The following is a 12,616-nucleotide window of genomic DNA, read 5'->3' on the forward strand; positions in this document are numbered from 1 at the left end:
TTTTGTGTAATTTTAGTTCATCATGTACTGTTCATGCAATTAAAAACTTTTATTTATATATATAGAGAGAGAGAGAGAGCGCACGCACAAGGGTGCAGAGTTAAGTTGTCTGCAACCTCATCTTTTTCAAGTTCATTGCTTTAATGGAATTGGTTATTTGTTCAAGATAAACATTCTTGTAACAGTTTTTCATATAGGATGTTAAATTTGATATGTTTAAAAGAAAAATAATAGAAGAAACATGCTAAATATAAACAAAATGTGTTACAAAATGTACAGCAAATGAGGTAGGGCTCCAGATCTGCTATGGCTCACTGTAATCTATGATGCATTTATCATTTTAATTTATTATAGATTTCCTGTCAAATTTCAGAATTTATCTACTCCTGGTTCAGGCTAACTATATTAGCAGAATGATAAAATTGCACATGTAAGCACTCAAAATAATTTTTTTGTTAAAGTGCCAAAATTAAGTTGCAGGCATACCTTTAACTCTGTAACAGAACAGTCTTTAATAATGTTTGTATACTGTTGCTCTAATACAATATCATTCATTTCACCTTACAGTGCCTATTACAGTACTATCTAATCAGATATTTATACTTCTCTTCCTGTTGTACTTCCCATCTATAAAGGTATTTACTTGACTTAAGGTTGAGATACATCATAATTATTACATACACTAACTCATTCTAGCTTTTTTGTTTACTATTTCAGTATTGGATGGTTAAGATTATTGCATCACTGCCTCACTCACATAAGCGATTTAGAAGGAATGATGGCTAGTGCTGCAGCACCCACTGCCAATCTGTTGCAGACATGTGCTGCCTTACTGATGTCACCATACTGTGGTATGCATTCTCCAAATATTGAGGCTGTACTTGTAAAAATTGGGCTGCAGTCCACTAGAATAGGCCTAAAACTGATTGACATTCTTCTAAGAAATTGTTCCGCATCTGGGAGTGATCCTGCAGGTGAGAATGTATTGCTTTGCTTTCTTAGTTTTTCTTTTTTTAAATATTTGTCATTCTAATTCTTGCAACTTCTTTTGTGGTTCATGTAAATGTGTAAGTAGTTGGTTGAAATTTACAAATTAAAGTGCAGAATCAAAATCTTAGTTGCACATCACACCATAATTTTATGTGGTATACAGTGCTGTGCTTTTGAGTGTCAATGAGGATGCTCTACCACAGGGTTCTCAAACTGGGGGTTGCAAAGTGGTTACATGGGGGTAGCGAGCTGTCAGCTCCACAGGGCTGACAGCCCCAAGCCCACATTATATTAAATTAAACCCCCCCCCCTTTTTTAATTTATAAGGGGGGTAACACTCAGAGACTTGCTGTGTGAAAGGGGTGACCACTACAAAAAGTTTGAAACCACTGCTCTAGTTCTTAATTATCCTTCAGTGGTACAGCAGGATTACCAGCACAAACAAACCCAGATTATAAATAAAAGAATGTAATCAGATTAAACATCAGTTTCAGCAAATCAGATAAATATGCTTGAATCCTTCAGGATACAGGAACTGTGCAATAGGACAGGTGTACATAAAATCCCAGTTGCAAACTGTGTTAAGGAATAGTTAAGGCTGAGAGTATGTCTGAGTAATTTTAAGATAAATTTCAGGAATGTTGTGATTATCACATAACTAAGCCTTGTTAAACCTAGGAAATTGAGAGTTATGGCTAAACTTACGGAAATGATTTCTTTTAACTTAACATGTTTGGATTTTTTTTTTAATTTAACCTAATTCTCAATTGCCTGCATGTAAAACTTGATTATGGAATTACTGCAACATTCCTGTTATGTTTTTACCTTGAATTACTCATTCATTAATGTACATGAACATTAAATAAACCCAAAGAGATGGTTATCCCATGATATTTCTAATGGTTAGAGGATTTAGTATCAACTTGAAATCACTTTTTAATTTCAGCTTTCAGGGTCAGAATCACCCATACACTGTGGTTGCTTTATGCCATTCTTGTAAAACAGCCAGAGTATACTGGCTGGTAAACCTGGATTTACAGTTCCTTGGCATTGACCATGCAACCCAGAATAGTCAGAATGTACACCCAGTTTTCTCCTCTTGCCGCAAGTAAATAGGTCTGGTGAGAGAGGTAGCTTTAAAAAAAAAATTAAGTATTAATGGTCACTTTTGCTGTTTATATTTTAGCTGAATGTTTCTGTCAGCAGAGGCTAGTGTATAGATTTCTTTTCTTCAGAGAAACTCATGAGGCGTAGCCTGCTTTAAAAATGGCTGCCATCTCCTATTCTGAATAGGATTTAAGTCACATCCTGTCCTTGTTAACATGCCCTGTTTCAAAATGGCCACCAAATCTCATTGTTCCCAGTAGAAGGGAAGCTAAGCTGCTGTAAGGTAAGATGACAGTGTTCCCTATCCTGTCAGGAAGTGAAGAAGAGCACTGTGAGGAGCAGGTCATGGTGGTGGGCAGTTTTGCTGAGAATATCCTGTGGTCTTAGTCTCATGGAGAGCAATAATCTCAAAATGGATACCTAACTGAGGACTGCAAGTAGTCTCAGTATTACTGAGAGCAATAGAATGTTTCAGCCATTTTGGAAGAGGGAATATCTTCATTAAATTTGCTGAAGAAACTCTGTTATAAAGAATAACAACAAGAAATTACCATCACTACTTAAAAAATCATTAAATATGATATGCGCACAAGATTTTAATGAGTTTTAACTATATGGGAAGTTTAAAGAATGGTATTCCACTTCAGAGGTAACTTAGAACAAAGTCTGACTAAATTGTAAAGAACCAATTTTTAATAGATAAATTAATGAATTTACTTGTAAATTCTCAGAACACTTTCTGACTACTCACAGGTGGTATGGGGGAGGACATGTGGCATTCTTTATATATTGAGATTGAATCCTTGCTTTAAATGCAAAAGTCAACTCAATCCTAGTATTGAGTTATAATACACTTGCTTCCGTAATTGTGTCCCACGTGCACTTTTAAAAACAAAAAAATTAAATGAGTACTTTTACTGTTAATTTTTTTCCTTTTGTGTGTGTGGCAAGATTTGAATAGCCCTTTACTTTTTGGAAGACTGAATGGCCTGTCTTCTGACTCTACAATAGACATTCTCTATCAGCTGGGAACAACTCAGGACCCTGGAACAAAGGACAGGTAAAATAATTATTTGAATTGTTAATGTCTTTAAGTATTAAAATTGTTTAAAAATGGATTACTTAGTGTTTTCTCATTATGCTAAAACATACTTTTCTTGTATCCAGTTTGAAATATCCCATGAGCACAGAACTATAAAGAAACTTCTAGTTTTGCATTTTACCTATCTTTGCATTCTCTTCAAAGAATGCTTAGTAAACTGGGCACAAGAAAATATACTTTTTAATATGGCTAAACGTAAATGTATGCATCTTGGAACAAAGAAATAGCCATACTTATAGGATGGGAGACACTATCCTGGGAGTCAGTGACATGGAAAAAAATTTGGGGGTCATGGTGGATAATAAGTTGAACATGAGCTCCCATTGTGGTGATGTGGCCAAAGAACTAATGCGATGCTTGGATGCAGTGAAATCTCGAATAGGACTGGAGAGTTTTTATTTTACCTCTGTATTTGGCACTTGTGCCGCTGCTGCTGGAATACTTTGTCCATTTTTGGTGCCTACCATTTAAGAAGGATAGTTGATAAATTGGAAAGGGTTCAGAGAAGAGCCATGATACTGATTAAAAAATTAGAAAATATACCCTACGGTAATGGACTCAAAGAGCTCATTCTGTTTAGCTTAACAAAGAGAAGTGACTTGATTACTGTCTGAGTATCTACATGAAGAGTAAATATTTAATAATGGGCTCTTCAATCTACCAAATAAAGGTGTAACACATCCAGTAGCTTAAAGCTGAAGTTAGACAAATTCAGACTGGAAATAAGGTGTACATTTTTAACAGTGAAAGTAATTAATCATTGGAACAATTTTACCAAGGGTTGTGATGGATTCTCCATCATTGACACTTTTTAAATCCAAGATTGAATGTTTTTTCTGAAAGATCTGCTCTAGGAATCATTTTGGGGAAGTTCTATGGCCTGTGTTATTTAGGAGGTCAGAATAGATGATCAGTGGTCCCTGCTGGTCTTGGAATCTATGAATCTGTGAAACCCCTTTCTTCCTTCTGCTTAAATTAGCTATTACTTACAGGTGTTTAGGTAATTGTTCTTCCATACTGGTAAGGCTGCAATAGCTCTGTTGCTTCCCCTGCATTCTGCTCCCAAAGTTTAACAGTTTAAGAGTTTTTCCCCCATACACTGTGTAGTTATAAAATTACAAATATTTACAATTTAAAACATAAATTTTAAAATCACTTGTTCTTCTAATTATTGCCAATCCTGAATTAAGTCTTCTGTGGTTCTCCTGCAATGGTTAGTGACATCCCAGGTATTACAAATGGTGCAGGAAATGTGAAATTTGAGAAACTGCAACATGAATTCAATTTGTGTCAGATCAGTATGAGATCCCAACTTTAAAAAAAAAAAAAAAAAAAAAATCAAGTTCTGCCGTTAATGATCCTTGGGAAACATAAGATTTGTAGTTTACCTTCAATATTGGTTTAAAGAAATAGATAAGTGTAAATTATTTTGGGGCAGATAGTTGATCTGTCTTATAGGTTCCAACTGCTGATTGATCTTCTGTTATAATATGCTACGTGCTTTTGCCTTCTAGAATTCAAACCCTGCTGAAGTGGGTCAGTGATTCTGCAAGAGCAGCTGCCATGAAAAAAAATGTCCGCATCAGTTACATCTGCCCAAACAGCTCAACAAGAGAGTATGGTCTCTTGATGCCATCTCCTTCCCATTTGCACTGTGTAGCAGCAATTTTGTGGCATAGCTATGAGCTACTTGTAGAATATGACTTACCAGCATTGCTGAACAGAGAGCTCTTTGAGTAAGTAGTGCAAGTAAAATATTTCACTATATGCAGTCTATAACTTCTGTTTTTCATTTATTAAAAGATGATAGCCATTTTGCTGTTTCCATGTGCAGTAATAGTGGAATACTAATTTATTTGGTGCTTAATATATTATGCTTAATGAAAAGGTACTGTACTACAGAGAAAGCCAGTGAGATGACTATAAATAACATGATATTTTAAAATTATTTGGTAGTAACTGTAATGGGTGACCAAATTATTCACTTTTGTGGCCTTATTTTTAATATACAGCATTTCTGAAACTTCTTATTAAACAATTTATATGTTTTTATAGCTATTATCAAGATCCAACATTTGTTTTCATTTCTGGGGCCACGGTTCATGTAAAACAATGTAGAAATATTTTAGTGCAATTGCAGTATAGTAAATCTCCAATATTAAGAAGATTCAGTTTCTCAAGGAGCCATATCCTTATATTTAAAACAAGAAATGAAATTTTACATTTTAATTAGTGAACTAAATTTTTGCTATAGTTGACATTTTAAAATGGAAAAGCTAGAAAATGTTCTTTTGTGGACAGCCCAAGTAATCAAGTTGGAATTCAGCGTACCTGTTTAGCCAGAGCATGCCTGAGTTGCTGATTACAATAACCATTTATTTCAGGATTATCTTCAAATTTAAAAACCTAATTAATATGATCAGAATTTTAAAAAACAAAATAAGTGTTCTCTTGGCTAGCAACCACAATATGTTGGGTAATGTACAAGCAGAAAGGAAGACAGTAGTTTGAAAAGCTGTAGCAGGACTGGATGTAATGAAGTTTCTCAGTTGAGGAACATAATTACTAAAAGTGTGTCTATCCCATAGGCTGGGTCCAGTCCATGCATGACAGGAGTACATATTGGAAACTGTATTTTGGCAACTAACCATATAATTTGATTGGTTTAATGTCCTAGTAAATTGGGGGGAAGCAGCAGATGTGACATATCTTGATTTTAGTAAGGATTCTGACATAGTCCCACATGACATTCTCATAAGCAAACTAGGAAAATGTGGTCTAGATGGAATTACTGTAATTACTGCACAACTGGTTGAAAAGCATACTCAGAGTAGTTCTCAACGGTTTACTGTCAAACTAGGAGGAAACTTATCTAATGGGGTCCTGCAAGGGTCTGTCCTGGGTCTGGTAGTATTGGTCATTTTCATTAATGAGTAGGATAGTGGAGTGGAGAGTATGCACTCATTATCCTACTCATTAGGGAGTAGGAGGTATTGCATGCACTTTGAAGGACATGATTACAATTCAAAACAGTCCTGACAAATTAGAGAATTGGTCTGAAATCAGTAAGATTAAATTCAATAAAGACAAGTGCAAAGTCCTACACTTAAGAAGGAAAAATCAAATGTATAAATACAAAATGAGGAATAACTGGCTAGGATGAGAGAACCTGGCTAGGCTTCCCCAGACCCAGCCCATGGCTCCAGCAGTTATCTCCTCCTCTTCCTTAAGGGTAAGTCATAGAATCATAGAATATCAGGGTTGGAAGGGACCTTAGGCCAGGTCTACACTACCGCGGTAGTTCGACAACTGGCAATCGAACTTCCGGGTTCGATTTATCGCGTCTGGTCTGGACGCGATATATCGATCCCGGAAGCGCTCGCCGTCGACTGCGGTACTCCAGCTCGGCGAGAGGAGTACCGCGGAGTCGACGGGGAGCCTGCCTGCCGCGTGTGGACCGCGTCTGAACCGCGGTAAGTTCGAACTAAGGTATGTCGACTTCAGCTACGTTATTCACGTAGCTGAAGTTGCGTACCTTAGTTCGAATTTGGGGGTTAGTGTAGACCAGGCCTTAGGGGATTGGACTAGATGATCTCCTGCTCAAAGCAGGACCAATTCCCCAGACAGATTTTTTTTTTTGCCCCGGATCCCTAAATGGCCCCCTCAAGGATTGAACTCACAACCCTGGGTTTAGCAGGCCAATGCTCAAACCACTTTGCTATCCCTCCCCCATCAGTCTTCTTCTGATGCCAGGTAATGTAGCTGGTAATGTAGCTCAAGCTATCCTGCAGTGTTGAAGGCTCAATGTTCAAGCACTACAGATTATCACAATTTTGGGTGTGGAGGTGTTAGCTGCATATAATTAATTTTTACTGCTTTCCTTTAAAAAAAACAAAACCAAACAAAAAACCCTATGTTAAAATAGTTAGCTGCAAGGTCAAGTACTCAGAAGTTAGGAAATGCTAATTTTATGATTGCCTGTGCAATTTAATTCAGCCTTCTTGTTCATATGCACTCTGAACTTCTTTAATCACATGGCCACATACCATTTCCCCCCGACACAAGACCCCACCTATTGGCTTATAAGTAGCTATTTAAACTTGGAAATAATACAAAATTTCATAGGGAGTCAATGTAAGAAAATTGATGTAGCTGTGTTTTAGTCAATTAGGTCCTTATAAGAACACAGGGGTTATCCTCTAGGTCAGTGTATCTCAATCTTTTTGATACCAGGGACCGCCTTGCTGCCTTCCTCAACTCTGTCAGGGAGATCTCAGGGACCAACCGGTCCATGGACTGGTCATTTAGAAACACTGCTCTAGGTAATTTACAGCTGTAAGAACTTAAAAACAAAAAATTGCGTTAAATTTTGAAAAATTAAAACTGAGTAACTGAAAAGTCTGTCTTGTTGCCAGGTTTAGTGCATTAGTTAATATTCTAGAGACTAGTAAGAAGTTGTTTACAAAACATGAGTACACCTTATTTATAGACTTTAAAATGCAGCTGTTTTTTTTATATGTCTTTGGGTACATATACGTATAATTCTAAACTACAAATTCTTCTTGGAGTACTGGTCCATATGTGTATTCGACTATGGGCGCATATTTTCTCCATGCGCACAGAGTCAGAATTCTTTGAAAGTAGTGTCTGTTGGTCTGTCCATGAGACTTTGGTTTCCTCATGCTTCCAACTGAGGAGATAAAGGGCAGAGCAGACCAACCGTCTTTCCAGCTCCTTCTTACAGCTGCATGGCCTGGGTCAGACCCTCTAGTGTCTGGAGCTTCATCTTCTTCTTTATTGTTCAGTCTGCATATATGTGGTATGTATAGTTTGTGAATAGTTTAGAATTTCACTCTATAGTTTTAGTTACGTTTTAGCGTTCATCTATCCCAACCTTCTCCTTCCTGGTATCCTGTTACGGGTATTGGACTCCAGGCTTTGAAATCTGTGCTTCTTGCCCACAATCCGTCTCAGTCAGCGAAAACCATCAATGCTGCCTATACTTCCTCAGTGAAGCTCGTATCGTGGCAAGGTGCAGTATCTGCCACACTTTGCCCAGTTGTACCCTTGAAGAGCACAAATTTTGTCTCAAAAAGCACCTCAGAGAGCGAGCCAGTCATGAAGCGGCAGTCGGACTCAGGCCAGGCCCCACCTCTTCCCATACATCAGCCTGACTCAGCAAAGAATGTGCCTCCTGCCACAAGGTCCAGCTTAGGAGCAAGGGAATCTACTCCCACAGATCCCAAGTCGGGGTCTTATTGGGATGATGTGGAGCACTCTCATAAACATAAGAGCAGGTCATTCTCTAAATCCACTTCAGAGAAATCCGATTCAACCATGCCTAAGCCGAGCAAGTCTTCCTGCTCAGCCCATGAGGATTTAGAACCTCCTAAGTCTGAGTCATGACAAGAAGTCCTACAAATCCAGGGCTCTGTCGGTACAGGACCGCACTCTGGCAGCAACCATACCTCCGGTACCAATCACAGACTTTAAGATCAGAAGGGACCATTATGATCGTCTAGTCTGACCTCCTGCACAACTCAGGCCACATAATCTCACCCCACCCACTCCTGTATCAAACCCCTAACCTATGTCTGAGCTATTGAAGTCCTCAAATCGTGGTTTAAAGACTTCAAGGTGCAGAGAATCCTCCAGCAAGTGACCCGTGCCCCACGCTGCAGAGAAAGGCGAAAAACCCCCAGGGCCTCTGCCAATCTGCCGTGGAGGAAAATTCCTTCCCGACCCCAAATATGGCAATTAGCTAAACTCTGAGCATGTGGGGAAGACTCACCAGCCAGACACCCAGGAAAGAATTCTCTGTAGTAACTCAGATCCCACCCCATCTAACATCCCATCATGGGCCATTGGCCATATTTTACCACAAAGATCAATTAATTGCCAAAATTAGGCTATCCCATCATACCATCCCGTCCATAAACTTATCAAGCTTAGTCTTGAAGCCAGATATGTCTTTTGCCCCCACTGCTCCCCTTGGAATGCAGTTCCAGAACTTCACTTCTCTGATGGTTAGAAACCTTGGTCTACTTGCAAATCTAAACTTCCTGATGGCCAGGTTATATACATTTGTTCTTGTGTCCACATTGGTACTGAGCTTAAATAATTCCTCTCCCTCCCTGGTATTTATTCCTCTGATATATTTATAGAGGACAATCATATCTCCCCTCAGCCTTCTTTTGGTTAGGCTAAACAAGCCAAGCCCTTTGGGTCTCCTTTCATAAGACAGGTGTTCCATTCCTCGGATCATCCTAGTAGCCCTTCTCTCTACCTGTTCCAGTTTGAATTCATCCTTCTTAAACATGGGAGACCAGAACTGCACACAGTATTCCAGATGAGGTCTCACCAGTGCCTTGTATAATGGTACTAACACCTCCTTATCTCTACTGGAAATACCTCGCCTGATGCATCCCAAGACCGCATTAGCTTTTTTCACGGCCATATCACATTGGCGGCTCATAGTCATCCTGTGATCAATCAATACTCCGAGGTCCTTCTCCTCCTCTGTTACTTCCAACTGATGCGTCCCCAGCTTCTAACAAAAATTCTTGTTGTTAATCCCTAAATGCATGACCTTGCACTTTTCACTATTAAATTTCATCCTATTACTATTACTCCAGTTTACAAGGTCATCGAGATCTTCCTGTATGATATCCCGGTCCTTCTCTGTATTGGCAATACCTCCCAGCTTTGTGTCATCCGCAAACTTTATTAGCACATTCTCACTTTTTGTGCCAAGGTCAGTAATAAAAAGATTAAATAAGATTGGTCCCCAAACCGATCCCTGAGGAACTCCACTAGTAACCTCCCTCCAGCCTGACAGTTCACCTTTCAGTATGACCCGTTGTAGTCTCCCCTTTAACCAGTTCCTTATCCACCTTTCAATTTTCATATTGATCCCCATCTTTTCCAATTTAGCTAATAATTCCCCATGTGGAACCGTATCAAGTGCCTTACTAAAATTGAGGTAAATTAGATCCACTGCATTTCCTTTGTCTAAAAAAATCTGTTACCTTCTCAAAGAAGAAGATCAGGTTGGTTGGCACGATCTACCTTTTGTAAAACCATGTTGTATTTTGTCCCAATTACCATTGACCTCCATGTCCTTAACTACTTTCTCCTTCAAATTTTTTTTCCATACTACAGATGTCAAACTAACAGGCCTTTAGTTACCCGGATCACTTTTTTTCCTTTCTTAAAAATAGGAACTATGTTAGCAATTCTCCAGTCATATGGTACAAGCCCTGAGTTTACAGATTCATTAAAAATTCTTGCTAATGGGCTTTCAATTTCATGTGCCAGTTCCTTCATTATTCTTGGATGAAGATTATCTGGGCCCCCGATTTAGTCCCATTAAGTTGTTCGAGTTTGGCTTCTACCTCGGATGTGGTAATATCTACCTCCATATCCTCGTTCCCATTTGTCATCCTACCATTATCCCTAAGCTCCTCATTAGCCTCATTAAAGACTGAAGCAAAGTATTTGTTTAGATATTGGGCCATGCCTAGATTATCCTTAACCTCCACTCCATCCTCAGTGTTTAGCATTCCCACTTTTTCTTTCTTTGTTTTCTTCTTATTTATATGGCTATAGAACCTTTTCTATTGGTTTTAATTCCCTTTGCAAGTTCCAACTCTACATGGCTTTTGGCCTTTCTCACTTTATCCCTACATGTTCTGACCTCAATAAGGTAGCTTTCTTTGCTGATCACTCCCATCTTCCACTCCTTGTAGGCTTTCTGCTTTTTCTTAATCACCTCTCTGAGATGCTTGCTCATCCAGCTTGGTTTACAATTCCTGCCTATGAATTTTTTCCCCTTTCTTGGGATACAGGCTTCTGATAATTTCTGCAACTTTGACTTGAAGTAATTCCAGGCCTCCTCCTGCCTTTAGATCTAGAAGTTCTTCAGTCCAATCCACTTCCCTAACTAATTTCCTTAATTTTTTAAAGTTAGCCCTTTTGAAATCAAAAACCCTAGTTACAGATCTATTTGTTTATCCTTCCATTTAGTTTGAACTGAATTAGCTCATGATCGCTCGAACCAAGGTTGTCCCCTACAACCATTTCTTCTATGACGTCCTCACTACTCACCAAAACCAAATCTAAAATGGCATCCTCTCTTGTTGATTCAGCAACTACTTGGTGAAGGAATCCATCAGCTATCGCATCCAGAAAAATCTGAGCCCTATTATTATTACTAGCACCTGTCCTCCAGTCTATATCTGGGAAGTTAGTCTCCCATGATCACACAATTCCCATTACTATTTACTTCATTAAAAACATTAAAGAGGTCTCTATCCATATCCAAATCAGATCTTGGTGGTCTATAGCACACCCCAAGCACTATCCCGGGGGAGGCTCTAGTAGCTTTCTTCTCCAATCCATTCCATCACTTCTTATTTCAGACCATCTGAACTATGCCTTCCCTCCCTTGCCATTCCTAACACAGGTCTTACAGAAAATTCGACATGCCAAGCCACAAGTCATCCTTATTGCCCTTATTGTCTCCTATGCATGTCATCTTGGTCATTGATCAACATTCCACCCTTTTCCAATCTCCTGACTCATGGGAAGGGCAGAATCAAACATTCTACTCCCTAAGTACTGCATCTCAAGCCTGGGTTTTTGGATGGGTGTCAACTCTAGAATGTTCATGCTCTTAAGCAGTACGAAATCTTTTCTGTTATTGGCATCCTATCTTCTCTCTTGTCAAAGTGACCAGTCTCTCCATTAACTCTTTACAGGTCCACCTGGCAACACTCAGTGCGTACCACCCACCTTCACAGGGATATTCAGTTTTTGCTTACCTAGTGACTAGCTGATTTTGGAAATCAGAACCTTTCCACCAGTCAGGAAACCTTCTCCTCAATGGAACTTAAACCCTGTTCTTTTGGTACTTACTAAACCTCTTTTCAAACCACTAGCTGCATGTTCCATGTCTCTCCTATCTATGAAGGTTGCATTCCTTGTGACCATCACCTCAGCCAGGAGGGCCTGGAGCACAGACGGCAGATCTACTTTATACCATGTTCCATAAAGACAGTCTCATTGGATTTATATCCTAAGTTCACTCCACCCAAGTAGTTTCAGAGTTTCACCTTAACCAGTCAATCCACTTACCTGTTTTTTATCCGAAACACTCATCCGAAGAGAAGGAGTCTTCATGCCAGGACTTAAATTCAGCGGGAGCCCACCAGAGCAGAGCTCTGATAAATATTTCAAATCCACAGGAGCCCTTGGCGTGCCCTTCCCTTCCCCCCCCACCCCCCCGGGGCAATAGCGTGGAGAATTTAGAGAGTATAAGCCCTGCTTCATGCCCTTGATGTACGGCAAGCCTTACATCTGAAAAGGCCACAGCCAATCAGAATATCACCAACGCTGGTCCTTGCTGTAGCAGAATGA

The 12,616-nt window shown here is 39.2% G+C and overlaps 1 protein-coding gene across 1 annotated transcript in view; it reads left to right on the plus strand.

Annotated features, from left to right (window-relative positions):
* BIRC6 (baculoviral IAP repeat containing 6) overlaps positions 1-12,616 on the plus strand; it is a 332,211-nt gene that overhangs the window by 170,831 nt on the left and 148,764 nt on the right. The window contains exons 52-54 of the mRNA XM_065402120.1: positions 718-974; positions 3,049-3,157; positions 4,714-4,935. Coding sequence (XP_065258192.1) covers positions 718-974; positions 3,049-3,157; positions 4,714-4,935 — 588 coding nt within the window. The remainder of the gene's footprint in view (positions 1-717; positions 975-3,048; positions 3,158-4,713; positions 4,936-12,616) is intronic.

The sequence above is a fragment of the Emys orbicularis genome, chromosome 3 (assembly GCF_028017835.1).
Source record: "Emys orbicularis isolate rEmyOrb1 chromosome 3, rEmyOrb1.hap1, whole genome shotgun sequence".
NCBI classification, from domain to species: Eukaryota; Metazoa; Chordata; order Testudines; family Emydidae; genus Emys; species Emys orbicularis.